At 35.5% G+C, this 15878-nt stretch overlaps 1 protein-coding gene across 1 annotated transcript in view; it reads left to right on the top strand.

Annotated features, from left to right (window-relative positions):
- Positions 1 to 15878, top strand: part of NEBL (nebulette) — a 183457-nt gene that overhangs the window by 51075 nt on the left and 116504 nt on the right. Inside the window, exons 6-7 of the mRNA XM_007936355.2 lie at positions 4178 to 4279; positions 5601 to 5702. Coding sequence (XP_007934546.1) covers positions 4178 to 4279; positions 5601 to 5702 — 204 coding nt within the window. The remainder of the gene's footprint in view (positions 1 to 4177; positions 4280 to 5600; positions 5703 to 15878) is intronic.

Here is a 15878-nt window from a genome sequence, read left to right as displayed (position 1 = left end):
GAGTATGGAGGGATGGACACTGGGAAGAAGTAACTATGGGGAGGAAGTGAGAGGGGAGCTGTTGCATTGTGGTAATCTGTGGTCAATGACATGAGACAAACTATATGTGAAGTGCTGTATGAAAAGTGAATTTGCTCTGTAAATCTTTACCCAAATCACAATAAAAAAAAACTAAACTAAAAAAAAAAAAACCTTGGGAATAAATCTCACTAGAAACACAAAAGACATGCACAAAGAAAAACTACAAAAGCCTACTTAAAGAAACCATAAGATATCTACATAAATGAAAGAACACACCATGCTCATGGATAGGAAGATGGAACCTTATGAAAATGTCAATACTACCCAAAGCAATCCATACATTCAATGCAATCCCAATCCAGATCCCATCAACCCTTTTTTAAGGATATGGAAAATGTAATCACTACTTTTATATGGAAAGGAAAGAGACCTTGAATAAGCCAAGCACTATTGAAGAAGAAGAACCTAGTAGGGGATCTCACACAGCCGGATCTCAAAACCTACTATACAGCCACAGTAGTCAAAACAGCATGGCACTGATACAATGACAGACACATAGACCAATGGAATAGAAGTGAGAAGCCAGAAACAGATCCGTTGACCTATGGTCAGCTGAGTTTTGGCAAAGGGCTAAAATCCATTAAACGTGGGAAGTGGTGGTGTCTTTGATAAATGGTGCTGGCAAAACTGGATATCCATTTGCAGAAAAAGGAAATAAGATCTGTACCTCACACCATACACAAAAACTAACTCCAGGTGGATCAAAGACTTAAATGTGAAACCTAAAACTATAAAGTTTCTCAAGGAAAAAATAGGGGCAAATTTAGGGACCCTCATTTATGGCATAAATAAGATTATCAAGCATAACCCAAAATTCACAAACAGCAGATGATAAACTAGATGAATGGGATCTTCTAAAAATTAACTTTTTGTTTCCTTCCAAAACTTCTCCAAAGAGTGAAAACAAAACCTACAGATTGGGAAAAAATACTCAGCAATGACATATCTGACAAGGGACTTACCTCTAAAATTTATAGATAACTCCAACACCTCAACAACAAAAGTCAGCATTCTTTGCTATTCTCTGAGGATACAGTAAGGAGTGAAACGTTAAATCAGGTACAATAACTCATTGACGCTCAAGCTTCTACCCATCCTAGGTTGAGGATTTTTGGTAATCTTTTCTATCTCTTACCTTATTCAAAACTGTATTGTATTGAACATTATATTGTCACAAGAAGACTATCTGAAGAATAGAGGCCAACTCACTGTTCCAGTAGAATTGGCAATTAGGACTTAAATTTATTTAGGAAATAGGAAACTTCAATTTTTTTTTTTTTTTTTTGGTTTCTTCTTTGACCTTCCACTGACCAACTTGTGTTCTGCTGTGCCACACTTTCATTCTTTTTGGGTTCTGACAGGCTTTAAAATGGAGCAAATACCTGTTGTGCAGGCATTTAAAAAGTGGCAGATGAGTTTCAAACCTAAGCAATGAGTTATGTGTTGGAAGATGAGTAGTCTACTCAGGGAGCCATGTTGCCTTACCATGTATGTTCAGATAGCCTTGCAGATTGTGAAAATCAGGAACTTGTTACTCTTGAACATCCCCCGGTGTAAGCCTCCTTTCCTACGGAATAGCCCAACCAGTGATATTCCAGAATATCTGACTAGTAACCAGGCTCCCACACTTTTCTTGTGTATCTCTCTGTGGTGTCCTCTTGTTTGAATTTGCACCTCATGTCAATCTTAATATTTGTTTTGAGTCACATATGCTGGCCTCTAATTTGCAGTTTACATGGATGATGGGGCCCTATTCAATGTCCTGCTCCTGTCGCCTTTGTGCCGTTCACCTCTCTTCACGCAGTCATTAGGCTGAACAGCATATAATTAGGTAACCCATGTAAAGCATAGATTTCTGAAAGGTTGCAGTTCTTTTCAAAAGTAAGGTTTTCCATTTTTTCCCCTCATTCTTTTCTAAACAAAAAGACATCTCCCCCCTATGGTTTTCATATGAATGTAGTAACTTAGGAACAGTCTGTAGGTGGGTAGTAATTTTGGTTTGTTTTCACCTGAGAATCAGTTTTTGTTTACATAGCCTGTGTTTGACTCAGTATTGGCTAAAGCTGATTGGCCATCATTTGCAGATGACTGTCTTGTTTTTTGAACCAATGCAATTGAGCTGTTTTAAATCCCTAAAGATTTAAAATTCATCCAACAAAATAACTCAGGTTTCAGCTCATTTTTAAGTGTCTTTTGCTGCTTGTATGCACAAAACCTAACTGAAATTAGTGTTTAAGGCAATGCTTATAAAAATATAAATATAAAAAAGAAAACCCAGATGTTCTAGCTGAAATTATATTAATTGTGTTTATGCTATATTCAGTTGACTTGTGATTATGAATGTAGTTTAAAAAATAGTATTGGTGATGAGGCACATGGAAGCTGGTAAAAGAGTAGCAAGAAGTCTATGTGAATCTTTCATTGAAATAAAATTATATACTACACTTGATGGCAGTGATTTTTTTTTTTTAATAGGGGCCTATAGAAGTATTAATATCATTTCTTGCACTTGATATTAGTTTTGAAGGAAGTAAGAAAGAACCATAAGATGGAAAGGAAAATAAAATTATATAGGTATTATCTAAACTGTGGCTTATAGCCATCAACTGGGAAATTCATTAGAATGCAGATTCTTGGGCCACATTCACAGACATTTTGTTATAGAAGGTGAGAGATCGACCTCAGGAATCTAAATTTCTAGTAGGTATCCCCAGATGATACTAGTACAGAAAGTTTGCATCAACATTACATGTACTTGTTTGTACAAAAGATGCGTTTTATATAGATGTCCTGTCATATATTTCTGTGTTCTACTTTCTATGCTTTGGAGGGGGGGAAAAAGTTTTGTTTTTAATTATGGTAAACAAATATATATAACAACACATTTTCCAATTCACCATTTTTTTACATGGATAATTTAGTGAAAAAGCCCTGGTGGTATAGTGGTTGAGCACTGGGCTGCTAACTGAAAGGTCAGTGGTTCGAACCCATCAGTCCCTCCATGGGAGAAAGATGTGAGAGCCTGCTTCCATAAAGATTTACAGCCTTGGAAACCCTTGAGGGCAGTTCTCCTCTATCCCATAGGGTCGCTATAATTCAGAATCACTTCAACGGCAACAGGTTATCATTTTTATTATTATTTTTTAATAATTCAGTGACATTGATTAGATTCATCATGCTATGCAGCCAGGTTTTTAAAATGACCATTCTCACATACTTTGCATTATAACTTTAATAGAATACAATGTAATAGACAGGTTAGCCAAGCCCCTGATGATAGTACTGAACAAAATTACATCTGAGAAACTGATACTGCTTCAGCTCATGACTAATCTCAAGCAAGAAGAAGTGAATAGACTGGTGCAGTGTTGACCGTTGGACATTATAACAGTTTGCTTCTGCTGTCTCTTCCCATTTGCCACCCAAGTTAATCTGAATGACCACTGTGATGTAAAGTACATCTGGCAAATTTTGTACATGTTTTTCTCTTTAAATTTCTGTTTGCCACACTTTGGTTTGATTCATCCTAACATGCATATTAAGGAAGAATGTTCCTTAATGTAACTGTTCTTATTGGGCATTTGAATAATCCACTCAAAAAAGGGAGAAGGGTGTAATTGAGAAGGTGAGCGATGAAGCCTTATAGTGCTTCACCTTCTCTCATAGGAAGTAATCTATATTTGTGCACTGGGATTTACCCTACAGTCAGTGGGGACTGAGAAAATGTATGATGGCAAAGTTTAAGTCCTTGGTGAAGATATTCTGTATGTGATATATACATACACACTTAAAACAAAAAGATGTGTATGGTGGTATATGCAAAGGCCTTTAAGATTGGTTTTGTGCTGAGATTTTGGCCTTATGTTGTATAAATTCAATTGAAATGTTATAATGTCAGTAAGTCTTAGATGTAGTACAGAGAATTAACATATTGATCCAAATAATGTTGTGCATAAAAACTTAAGATTAGTGTGCCCGCTAATCAGTGATCATGGGAAGGATAAATCATTTTATGAACATTAAAGCTCATAGCTTTTTGAACTGACTAATTTCTTTTTCTTTTCTTTTTTTAAATTAAAACTGTTTCTTTGATCAGATTTCTTACCGAAAAGATGTGCGGGACACCCACGTTTATAGCGCGGAACTTGACAGACCAGATATCAAGATGGCAACCCACATATCCAAGATCATAAGCAATGTAATTTTGCTTTCCTAATCTTGAACAGAAAGGGTTTCTTATTTTTGCAACAGGCAAAACAGGACTTTGGTATTTGGATGGTTATTTTAATTAGTGTGGTTAATTAATCTGAGTTAATGACATCTCAGTTGTTTTTTTTTTTCTCTGAATTGTCTATTTGGCTATGAAGATTATTCAGGTAGGAATTACCCTAACTCATCTTTACTATGGTTAGTGTTATACTGTTAGAGAAATAAGTATACTTCAGGTATGAGATCATAGTCAAGGTTACCAGTTATCTGGCCCCATATTATCTCTCACCTCACCCTGTCCCAAAGAACTTACTTGTTTCCTTATTGTTGCTGTTCAGATTCTCTTTTGCAACACTTACCCTTGTACATTTCCTCTAAGCCATGACTCACTCATCTTCTCTAAGACACCCTTGTTGGTTATTACTACTTTACTTAAGGAGCTCTGGTAGCATAGTGGCTAAGACACTTGGCTGCTAACCAGAAGGCTGGTGGTTCAAACCCACCAGCCACTCCTTGGAAGGAAGATGGGGCAATCTACATCTGTAGTGATACTGCCTCGGAAACTCAAGGAGGGGTCACTATGAGTCACATGGAGTTGCTATGAGTCAAAATCAACTGATGGCACCTAACAACAATTTAAACATAACTAAAACCCTGATTTAAAATGAAGATCTAATTTGAACCAAAAGCTTGAATCACACAGGCTAAACTCACCCTAAAAAATATATTAATTATTTTACTAAACTTAACTGCAGGTTAACCAAACATGATAAGATCAGTTTCTAAGAATAAACAAAGCCATAAAAGTCATACGCAGACTGCTGGGTCTCAATTAAGGAACTGTGATGGTGCAGTGGTTAAGGCATTTGCTAATCAAAAAGTCAGTGGTTTGAACCCCCAGCTGCTCTGTGGAAGAAAGATGAGACAGTTGGCTTCTATAAAGATTTATAGCCTTGGAAACCCAATGAGGGTCTCTGTGAGTCAGAATTGACTTGATGGCATTGAGTTTGATTTGGATCTCCATTATATAGACAGTTCCCATATTTTGCCCTGCTATTTATATGTAAACATAAGAATGATAATGACTGGGTACATTGACACTAAGTTATTATTTTATTACAAAAAGTTTAATTCTTTCAAATAATTACACTATAATTCTTGCTTTTAGTACTCAGTGTTTTGTATTTGTTGAGTTGTAAATAATATTTTTTTGGGGTTGAGGGCCTATTATACTTTATTTTAGCTAATGTCATTGTAAGTTTTCATTGGAAGGTAGAAATATTCAGCATCCTTTTATTTATACATTTTAGGCAGAATACAAGAAAGGACAAGGAGAAATGAATAAAGAGCCTGCTGTAATTGGAAGACCAGATTTTGAACATGCTGTGGAAGCTTCTAAACTTTCCAGTCAAGTAAGATTATAGTAGTGATTCCACAATGACTTTATTCAGAGATTTTGATTCTAGAAGCACAGAAAATACTTCATTTTAGATAATATCTTTAATTGCAAAAAATGCAGAGATGCTGTTTCTGAAACCATTTCAGACAGGATTGCAATAATTATAAATTAAAGTAAGGGGGGAAAAAAGTGTAATTTGAAACATAAAACATAGAATCTCCAGTCCTAGATCTTAAACTTTATAATGAGTTTAGCTGTATTGTCACATTTCCCAGGATTTCTAGAATTCAGCAATAGTTCCAAATAGTTATGTTTCTATTACCTGTTTTCTCCACACTTCCATATACACTCTACACATATGAATAGTTTAAAACTTAGTCATAAAACTATCAGCTTTCCTAAGTATTAACTGCCTTAATTTAATCACACAATAAAATTGGGCTGATTTAAATGAAGAAAACTTTAAAATATTATCAAGAACATAAAAGAGTATCTGAAAAGATTAAAAGAATACTATGTTTTTTGCTGAGAGTCCCCATGGCATAAACATCTCAATTATCCCAAAATTAATATAGTAATGTCATGCAATTTCAATTAAAATCCAACAGGGTTTTATTATATTTTGTTTTTTAAATATGGATTAAATGATCTTAGAGTTTGTATGGATAAGTAATGCCTGAGAATAGCCTTTAAAAGTATGAAAATGAAGACTAGTGAAGGAGAACTTAAGTTACAAGTTACCAAAACATGATATAAAAGCAGTGAAATTAAATCAATATGGAATTGTTATAGTGAGAGATAAAATGATCAGTAGGCTAGAACAGGGAATCCTGAGATAGTTTTCAGTATACATAAGAATTTAATATATGATAAAAGTATCGGTTCAAAACTTTGGGAAAAGGTTGGATTATTTAATAAATGGTGCTGACATAACTGGCTATCCATCAGGGTAAAAATAAAATAGGACTCAAATCTTAAACCATATACAAAAATGAATTCCAGATGGATTAAAGACTTGAATATAAACAATAAAATAATTTAAAAATCTTAAAGTTCAGGAGACTATATATACTATATATATCAGAGTTTTTTTAAAAAAACAAGACCAGAGAGACAAGGAAACTATAAAAGAATTGTTAGACATATTTGACTGTATGAAAATTTAAAAATCTTTCAATGGAAAAAGATAACATTTGTAGACAGTAAAAATGAGATCAAACAATAACTCTGATATACTGATAATGTTTTCAACTTGGAAAATATACATTCCTTAAGATGCGAAAGTTAATTGAATTACATTTTAAAATGGAGACATATAAATGATGAAAACTATAAAATCTTACTAAAGAACATAAAATGAGATTTGAACAAATGAAAAGACATACTATGCTCTTGGCAGGGGATTTTTACTATCATAAAAATGTTAATTTTTCCAAAATTAAATTTAAAAATTCCATACATTTTCGACTGGAATTCAAACAGACTTTAAAAATTGAAATAAAATTAAATATTTGAATAAATTGAAGTTGATATGGCAAAGGAAGTGTCTAAGAGTAGTGTTTTTAAAATATAAAGAAGAAAAGCAGTGGTCTTCAAATATCTGGGAAATGTTTATAGTGTTATGAGCATGATTTAATAATATACAGAAGCTTTTTAAAGTTGAAAAAGGCTAACTTGGGCAAATGAAATGAATAGACAATTCACAGAAGAGTAAATCTAAATAGTCAGTAAACATAAAAAGATAATAAAATTTACTGGTAGAAAGGGAAATGCAGAAAAAGTAAAAGCAAAATATCATTTACAGTCATCACATTTTATGTCCTGTTAGTGTAGGAAGAGAGAGAAAACAGTTGTGTAGTCAGAAAAGTTTTGTACAGGAGGTAGATTTGAGCTACTAGCTTGGATCTAAAGGGAGAGAAAACGCTACTTAGGGGAAGACACTGAGTAAAGATTGGGAACATGTATAACAGGAGGACAGAGGTAGGACAGCACATTCTCTGCCAGGGGAATAGGTCATAAACATAAAGAGGAACTTGGAGAGAGTTTATATGCTGTGTGATAATAAATGAGAGAGTGTTGATTTTGACTATGGGCCAGTATTGATAAAGCAGAATAGGAGCATTGTGTTCCTTAAAAGAAATAGTAGTGACCCTTATCTATTGCTAATGGGGTTGTAAAATGGTACAGTTACTGTGGAAAACAGTTTGGTAGTTCCTCATCAAGTTAAACATAGACTTACCTTATGATCCAGCAACTCTCCTCCTAGGTATATACCCAAAATAATTGAAAGCAGGAATGCAAATGGATATTTGTACTCAATATTCATTACAGCACTATTCACAGTAGCCCAAAGGTGGAAACAACGTAAATGTTCATCAGCATAAATGGATGAACAAAATATGATACATACATACAGTGGTTTTGAGTTTTCTTTCTTTTTTTTGCATTTCAAATCAGTCACCAAAATCCTGCATTGAGTTTTCAGGCAGAAAGTTACTTTTCAATCTCAAACTTTTTAGTAACTGAATGATCAGATGCTGAAGCAGATTATAATTTATAAGTTGTAGCTATACCTTTTTTAAATGGCATCCTTCCTGATCTCAATGTATATACAGTCATCAAAGAAGAGGAAAACTGGGCTGATGAATAAATAGGGCTTCTGGAATAAACTTGGTATATTCCAGTTGTATTTTCAGGTATACTAACTAGAAACCAGGGCAGAAAGTGTACTTGTTTTCGTTTTCATTGAATACTTTGAAGAACATGTATTCTCTTGCTCCTAAGCCAATGGCACATTGTAAATACAGACACACTCAAAGACAAATACATAGAAGAAAAATACTTTTCAGAATGCATTTTTGCATTTCAAATCAGTCACCAAAATCCTGCATTGAGTTTTTAGGCAGAAAGCTATTTTTCAATCTCAAATTATTTAGTAACTGAATGATCAGATGCTGAAGCAGATTGTAATTTACAGGTTGTATCTATACCTTTTTTAAATGGCATCCTTCCATTGGGGGAAAATTGGGGGCAGGATGCAGGTAGAAAAGAACTGGATAGCATGAAGGATTTTAAGAAAGAAGGAATGAGAAGATATTGATCACAATATGCTGTGAGAAGACAGGCCTGAAGAAATGACAGAACAGGGGAACAAGTGCACATAATTCTCACAGTTTACTTGTAAACTGAGTTCTGTGGGATTGCAAATGTAATGGAAACATATACCAAACCCTTCTTATGTTAAATTATATAATAGCTTTGTTCCCATAATTGTTGCTTTACCTTTCTAAAATTTGGGAGGTGTATAAAATTATGGTTAGGTAATTTTAAAAATTTAATAAAAAATAAAAGTAAAATCTCATGTGTTGAGATTGCAATTAGTGTATTTAATAGTATCTTGAGTGTAAGCACAATAACTATTGACATCATCAGCTTAAAAATTCTTCTATGTGATGAATTGGTTAATGTATTAATATATCATCTTAATTTATTACTTTGAAGATACCTAGAGTAATGATGGCTGCATGTCTTTGTTTAGTATTATAATACTGAGGGAAAGCAATATGTTTATAATAATTTGTATTTTTTTTCCTAAAATTGCATCTGATATATTGATAAGAATTTATTTTAAACTTAACACTACATTTAAATTGCTGTGAAAATTTAATAATAAACATTGTCCTTAAATTGTAAGGTTGTAAGGAGTATTAACTGGTTTGGAGACTCTCCCATTCTCCCTTACTGGCAAGCACTCCTACCAGCTTCCTTATACCCAATTATCAGCTTAAATTATCAGGTCCCTGAATTGCCAGTTGAAATTGTGTTTCTTTTCTCCCTTTTATCTCTGTTCTTTTTCTTTACAGTACTTAACACAATTTGTAGTAGTCATATATATATGCATGTGTGTGTTTTAGGTATCTGTTTCACTTACCTCATAGCAAGCTCTTCAGGGACAGGGCTTACAGGGTTGAATGTCTGTAGAATGGCACACATTAGACCTTCAACAAATATCTACATATCCACATATATATGTTGTTGTTAGGTGCTTTCTAGTTGGCTCCAATTCATAGGGACCCTCTATAAAACAGAATGAAACAATGCCCATTCCTGCACCATCCTTGCAGTCATTGCTGTGTTTGAACCCATTGTTGAAGCCACTGTGTCAATCCATTTTGTTTTGAGGATCTTCCTCTTTTTTCGCTGACCTTCTACTTCACCAAGCATGATATCCTTCTCTAGAGACTGGTCCCTCCTGTTATCATAGTGCAGTGTAGTAAATTACTTTGTGTGGCTTTTCTACCCATAAGTCTTTGTAAACTCTAAGGTGGGATTTGCTATGAGCAACTGAGGAGCTCCTGATTGCTGAAGGTGTCCACCTGGAATATTTCTGTTGGGAGTGGCACAAAACAATGTTCTGGGAGGTTCCCACTCTCTCTCAGGTGCTTAGAGTTCTGATGCTATAATTGGCTAGTTTGACCACCCTGCCGGGCTCAAAAGGAGACCTCCTGGAGGCAGAACTCTCTCTGATTGCTGGTTGAGGAAGACGTGCTGCTGAAAGAGACACGGGCTCCTGAGACATGCGTTGCTGGGAAAGAGACGCAAGAGACATGCATTGCTGAGTGAGACACCGAGGGACCAGCGCTGCTGGGAAAGAGACTGTGAGAAACTCTTGGCTGAGGGACGGTGGGCTGGGAGAGAGACTGAGCGTTCTTTCTGAACTTGAGTTGTAGCCTGGTGCTTCCCTAATAAACCCTGTAATCTGTGAGTTCTGTGTGGCCACTGCAGTGAATTATCGAACCCAGGAGAGAGGTGGTGGGTGCTTTGGGAGGAACAGTTGGTGAAAGGGCTAGAGGGAGGCAGCATGTTTGGCCTTGCAGTAATAGGCCTTGGGTTACTGCTGTCTTCCTCTTGTGAGATTAGAGGAGGTCAGAACATGTGGCCTCCTTGCCATTTTTGCACATAGTCAAAGTACATGAGACAAAGTCTTGCCTTCCTTGCTTCTGAGAAACCTTTTTGCTGTATTTCTTCTGGGACAATTCATTTTTCTGGCAGTGCATAGTATAGTCAGTATTCTTCACCAACACCATAATTCAAATGAATCAATTCTTCTTGAGTCTTCCTTATTCATTGTCAAGCTTTCACATGTATATGAGATGATTGAAAATACCATGGCTTGGGTCAGGTGCACATTAGTCTTCAAAGTGACATCTTTGCTTTTGAACACTTTAAAGAGGGTCTGTATATAAAGAGATAGTAAACAAACTTTCTTGGAATCATTGTTTAACATTTGGTGCAAAGTCAGTCAGATGGTATTTAGTTATGAAGGACAGAGATATGTGTAAAATTTGGGCTTTTAAAATTAGAGAGTTTATGCTGAATTGTAAATTTAAAACATCTGTTTGTACTATCTTTCTTGACAGCTTTTAGTTCAGTTTCATCCAGTATTTGAGGGAATTGATAACTAGAGATACGTGATATTTTGCTACGTGTTTACTTTTCATTTTCACTAATAATTAAGGCAGACTAATCATATTTTCCTCACCACTCATCTGTTATTTTGTCATACTGTGGTGACTTAAGTGTTGCTGTGAGGCTGGGGCTATGCCACAGTATTTCAGATCCAGCAGGGTCACCCATGGTGGACAGTTTTCAGCAGAACTTCTAGGTTTAAGACAGACTGGAAAGAAGGACCAGGTCATCTGCTTCTGAGAAAATTGACCAGTGAAAACCTTATGAATACCAGTGAAACATTTTCTGATATATTACTGAAAAACTTTAGGAATAGAAGCTGGACAATGAATAAGGAAGATTGTGGAAGAGTTGATGCCTTTAAATTGTGGTGTTGGCAAAGAATACTGGAAATACCATGGATTGCCAGAAGAACAAACAAATCTGTCCTGAAAAAACAGCTGGAATGCTGCTTGGAAGTGAGAATGGCCAGACTTTATCTCATCTACTTTGGTCATGTTGTCAGAGGGACCATTCCCTGGGGAAGGATATCATGTTTGGTGAAGTAGAGGATCAGCAAAAATGGGGAACACCCTTAACAAGATGGATTGATACAGTGGCTGTAATGATGAATGGGCTCAGGTATACCAAGGACTGTGAGGATGGCACACGACTGGGCAGTATTTCATTCTGTTGTACATAGGCTCACTATGAGTCAGAGCTGACTTGATGGCACCTAACAACAACAATCCATTTCCTATATTTTCCCTAACATTTGTTTATGTGGCTCTGATGAAAAGTTTTAGTTCGGGACCTGTATTTTACTGCCTTTGGTGACTGTGAGTCTGAGGTAGAGGTGATATTATAGTGAAGCCCCAACACTCCTCTTGGTGAAAGCTTTGAATTACTGGATTTAGAATTTTTGTATATTTGATTCACTGCTCTCTGTACTGATGCAGTTATGATAAGCTAATTAAATTCTATCACTGTAGCATATAGGTCCAGTGTTTTCTCCAGTGTGGTTCTCTCAAAGTCTTGCTAAGTCTGTTAACATTCTTTGGAAAACTTTCAGATGTTTGATCGTATATACTTATCCTGTATTTTAAAACAAGTTGGCAGGCAACAGGACTTTCAGTTATGCTAGCCATAATGTAAATAAAGTCATTTATAGGGATTAAGTAATCTTTTGTTCATTTTATTCCAAAATAATTGGTTTAGTTTTAAGAGGTAGTAGCATTGTGTCTTAAAACCACAGCAAAATCACCCAACACGTACATCTCCTTTTCTCAAATAGTCTTAAAACTGGAGGGAAGAGACTTTGTTCCTGATTGGATCCCTAGCCTTCATCATGGGAGAATATTTCCTGGGTCTCTCAGGAAATGGGAAGCATGCTTGAGGGGCAGATATTCAGATGTTCTGAATTTTAGGTTGTTGTGTGACAGTGTAGTTAGTGAGTGAGTCATTCAAAAGGTGGGAGAGGTAACCTATTTAAGATATATATTTTCTTAGTTAACTTATATGAAAACCTTACAGATACATAGAGGTAAGAAATGATTGGATCTTAGTGTCTGGAAAATACATTGTGTATAGTGCAGTTATTTTACTTTGTCCCTAATTAGAGAAACTCTCCTGCTTTTGTTCCTTGGGCATCTTTTGAATCTAATCATGCATAGTACTGAAGGTTAGAAAAAGACATGTTATAATATTTTTATTATTTTTACAGTCATTATAAGCATATAAATGACATATGTAATCTTATATAATGAATCTCACACTCTGCACAAATTGCCTGGAAAGGTTAGACAACATTTTAAATTTTAATGTGTATAGCTCAATGCATGAAAGTTGTGGATATCTTAAGAAAAAAAAAAAAAAAAAAGTCTTATTAAAATCTGTTACAAAGAAATCACAGAATTGGAAGACACCATGGAAGTTCTCTGGTCCTGCCTTTCAAAATAAGCATCTTTCTCAGTATAATCCATCCATTTATTCATTCAGAGCAGTAACTAAACCAAATATTACATACTAGGCACTATCCTGGGGTTAGATTTTTCAAATGTGAACAGGACAGATCTGGCACCTGACTTCATAAAGTTTATAGTCTAATAGGGGAGACCAACAGAACAGATGTTATATAAGTAATTAGAGTTAGAATTAGTGGTAAGTGTGACAGGGTGAACTTAGGATCCTTTAAAAAGATGTCAGCAGTAAATAATCTAGTTTGGGAGCTCAAGGAGGACTTCTCAAGAGAAGTTATATTTTGGTTAATAACTGCAGGCTGTGTTGGAATTGTTCAGGTGAAAATTGGGAGGATATAGGAAGAACCAGTTTAAGCATAAGATGGTTCTGGTGCACAGCTCACTTGATAGAAAATTTTCATCACAATCAGCAGAAATGTTGATGACTAACTTTTATCTGTGAATACTAAATCTACCTTCTGCAGTTGCATAAATATTTTTCTAATTTTTCAAATATTTGCAGATAGTTATTTGATTCCTAAATCTGTCTAGTATAGCACTCTTCAGCGTAGTACCTGACACTTAAAACCAACCACTTGCCATTGAATCAGCTCCCACTCATGGTGAGTCCTTATGTGTCAGAGTAGAACTCAGCTCCTTAGGGTTTTGATGACTGAATTTCTGGAATTACAGCACCAGGTCTGTCTTCTGAGGCACAGCTGTGTGGATTTTAACCACCAACTTTTTGGTCAGCAACTAAGTGTTAACTGTTAGCACCACTCAGGGACTCCACCTGACACTTAGTGAGCATTAAAGAAATATTACTTGAATGAATGAGTAAGTAGATGAATGGAGTCCTGTAGGAACTATACAATGTAATATAGATACAATGTATTATTTTTATCTCTGTTGTTTCTCATTGGGAGCTCTGGTAGTGTAGTGCCTAAGGCACTTGACTGCTGACCAGAGGGCTGGCAGTTCAAACCCACCAGCCACTCCTTGGAAGGAAGATTGGGCAATCTACTTCTGTAAAGATACCACCTTGGAAACCCAAGGAGCGGTCTCTATGAGTCGAATCGACTCAACAGCAGTGGGGTTTTTTTTTTTTTTTTTTTTTTTTTTTATTGTTTCTCATTTCTTTTTACTATTATTTCTCATTTCTACTACCTAAAAGAAGGATATAGTTCAATTCAGCTTAATTAGTAGGGTGGTGTGTGTTTGGTTAATGTGCTTGGCTGCTAACAAAAGGTTTGAGGTTCAAGTGCAGCCAGTGTTTGAATCCACACTTGAAGGAGTGTGTCTTATTTATATCATAATTCCCTGTGGTTATGCCTGCCTTATAGTAGGAACTCAACTCATGCTTGATGTTTAATGGGTTAAGGAATGAATGAATCATTACAATGTGAATTGATTATAGTTGTTCAGAAGTATAAATTTACTTGGACAGAGTAAATGCCAGATTTCATGAAGATGAGAATTTGTCATTTTAACTTTCAAGAAACACCTGTTGACCTCTGGTGAAACTGAGTCAGGAGTATTATTCAAAGGAGATCAGTTAAGACAGAGTCTCCTACAGTTGTTGAATGAATACCCTTGAGGCCCTGAAACAAAGAAAGAAACAAAACCAATGATTGAACTGTGGCAAAATGTGCCATTGGCAGAGGGGTATGTGAGTGTAGAGTGAGTGGTATTGTGAACCACATGGAGACAACCTTTGTTTGTGTGCAAATTACTGTGTAAAGTAGGAATCCCTGGGTGGAAGTAACAGTTAAGCACTTTGCTACTGATTGAAAGATTGGTGGTTCTAGTCCACCCAGAGGCACCTTGGAAGAAAGGTCTGGGAATCTACTTCCAGAAATCAGCCATTGAAAACCCTATAGAGCAGAGTTCTACTCTGAAACATACAGGATCTCCTTGAGTCAGAATTGACTCAATGGCAATTGTGTGTGTGTTTTTTTTTTCATGTTTAAAGTTGTAAAGAAGATCTAAGTTTATTCCATTTGTGATATTGTTCCTGATATGACACAAAATAATTTTTAAAAATAAGATTTTCCCTTTAGAGAGGACTTGTCAATTAATTAGAATAAATGAACTTTTGCTAGAATTTATAACACATTGTTAATATCTGAAAGTTGTTATTATCAAATGGAATCACACAGAAAATACTTCCTGTAAGCCATCTTGGAATATTTTTCAAATGTTGCATTCCCACAAAGATTTTCAGGAGCTCTCTCCCATCAGTGCCAGACATGTGTCCCCTGTGGACCCACATGATTAGAATGGACATTGTGATCATCCTCAAATGGCTTGTTTTATTTTAATTATTTTAAAAATACAGACAACACATTTGTCAATTCATAATTTATTTGTGCAATTCAGTGACAAAATTATATCAATCATATTGTGCAGCCATCACCAATATCTATTGCCAATCTTTCCATCATTTTACACAGAAACCCCACTGCATTTTCACAAAAGCTAATGCAAAGGAGAGCCTTAGGATGTAGGAATGAAAGTGTATTATAAGACTTTTGTAAGAAAACAAAATATTGTAAGAATTGTAATACTATAAAAGTATTATAAGGAAATAAAGCTTACTTTTTCCTTTGAGGTCTATGTGTTTTTCCCTTAGTACAGCAATCACAGGAGGTATGGGATGTGAATAGCTAGATATTTTTAGATGTGTAAAGAACTTGTATTTGTACTCCAGTTGTTGTTATGTGCCGTCGAGTCGGACTCAGCTCATAGCGACCCCTCCTTGGGTTTCCGAGGCAGTATCACTA

The sequence above is a fragment of the Orycteropus afer genome, unplaced genomic scaffold (genome assembly GCF_000298275.1).
Source record: "Orycteropus afer afer isolate SDZICR_OR568_19922 unplaced genomic scaffold, OryAfe1.0 scaffold00035, whole genome shotgun sequence".
Lineage (NCBI taxonomy): Eukaryota > Metazoa > Chordata > Mammalia > Tubulidentata > Orycteropodidae > Orycteropus > Orycteropus afer.
Note: the sequence above shows the minus strand (reverse complement) of the source record. Positions and strands in the feature narration are given on the sequence as shown.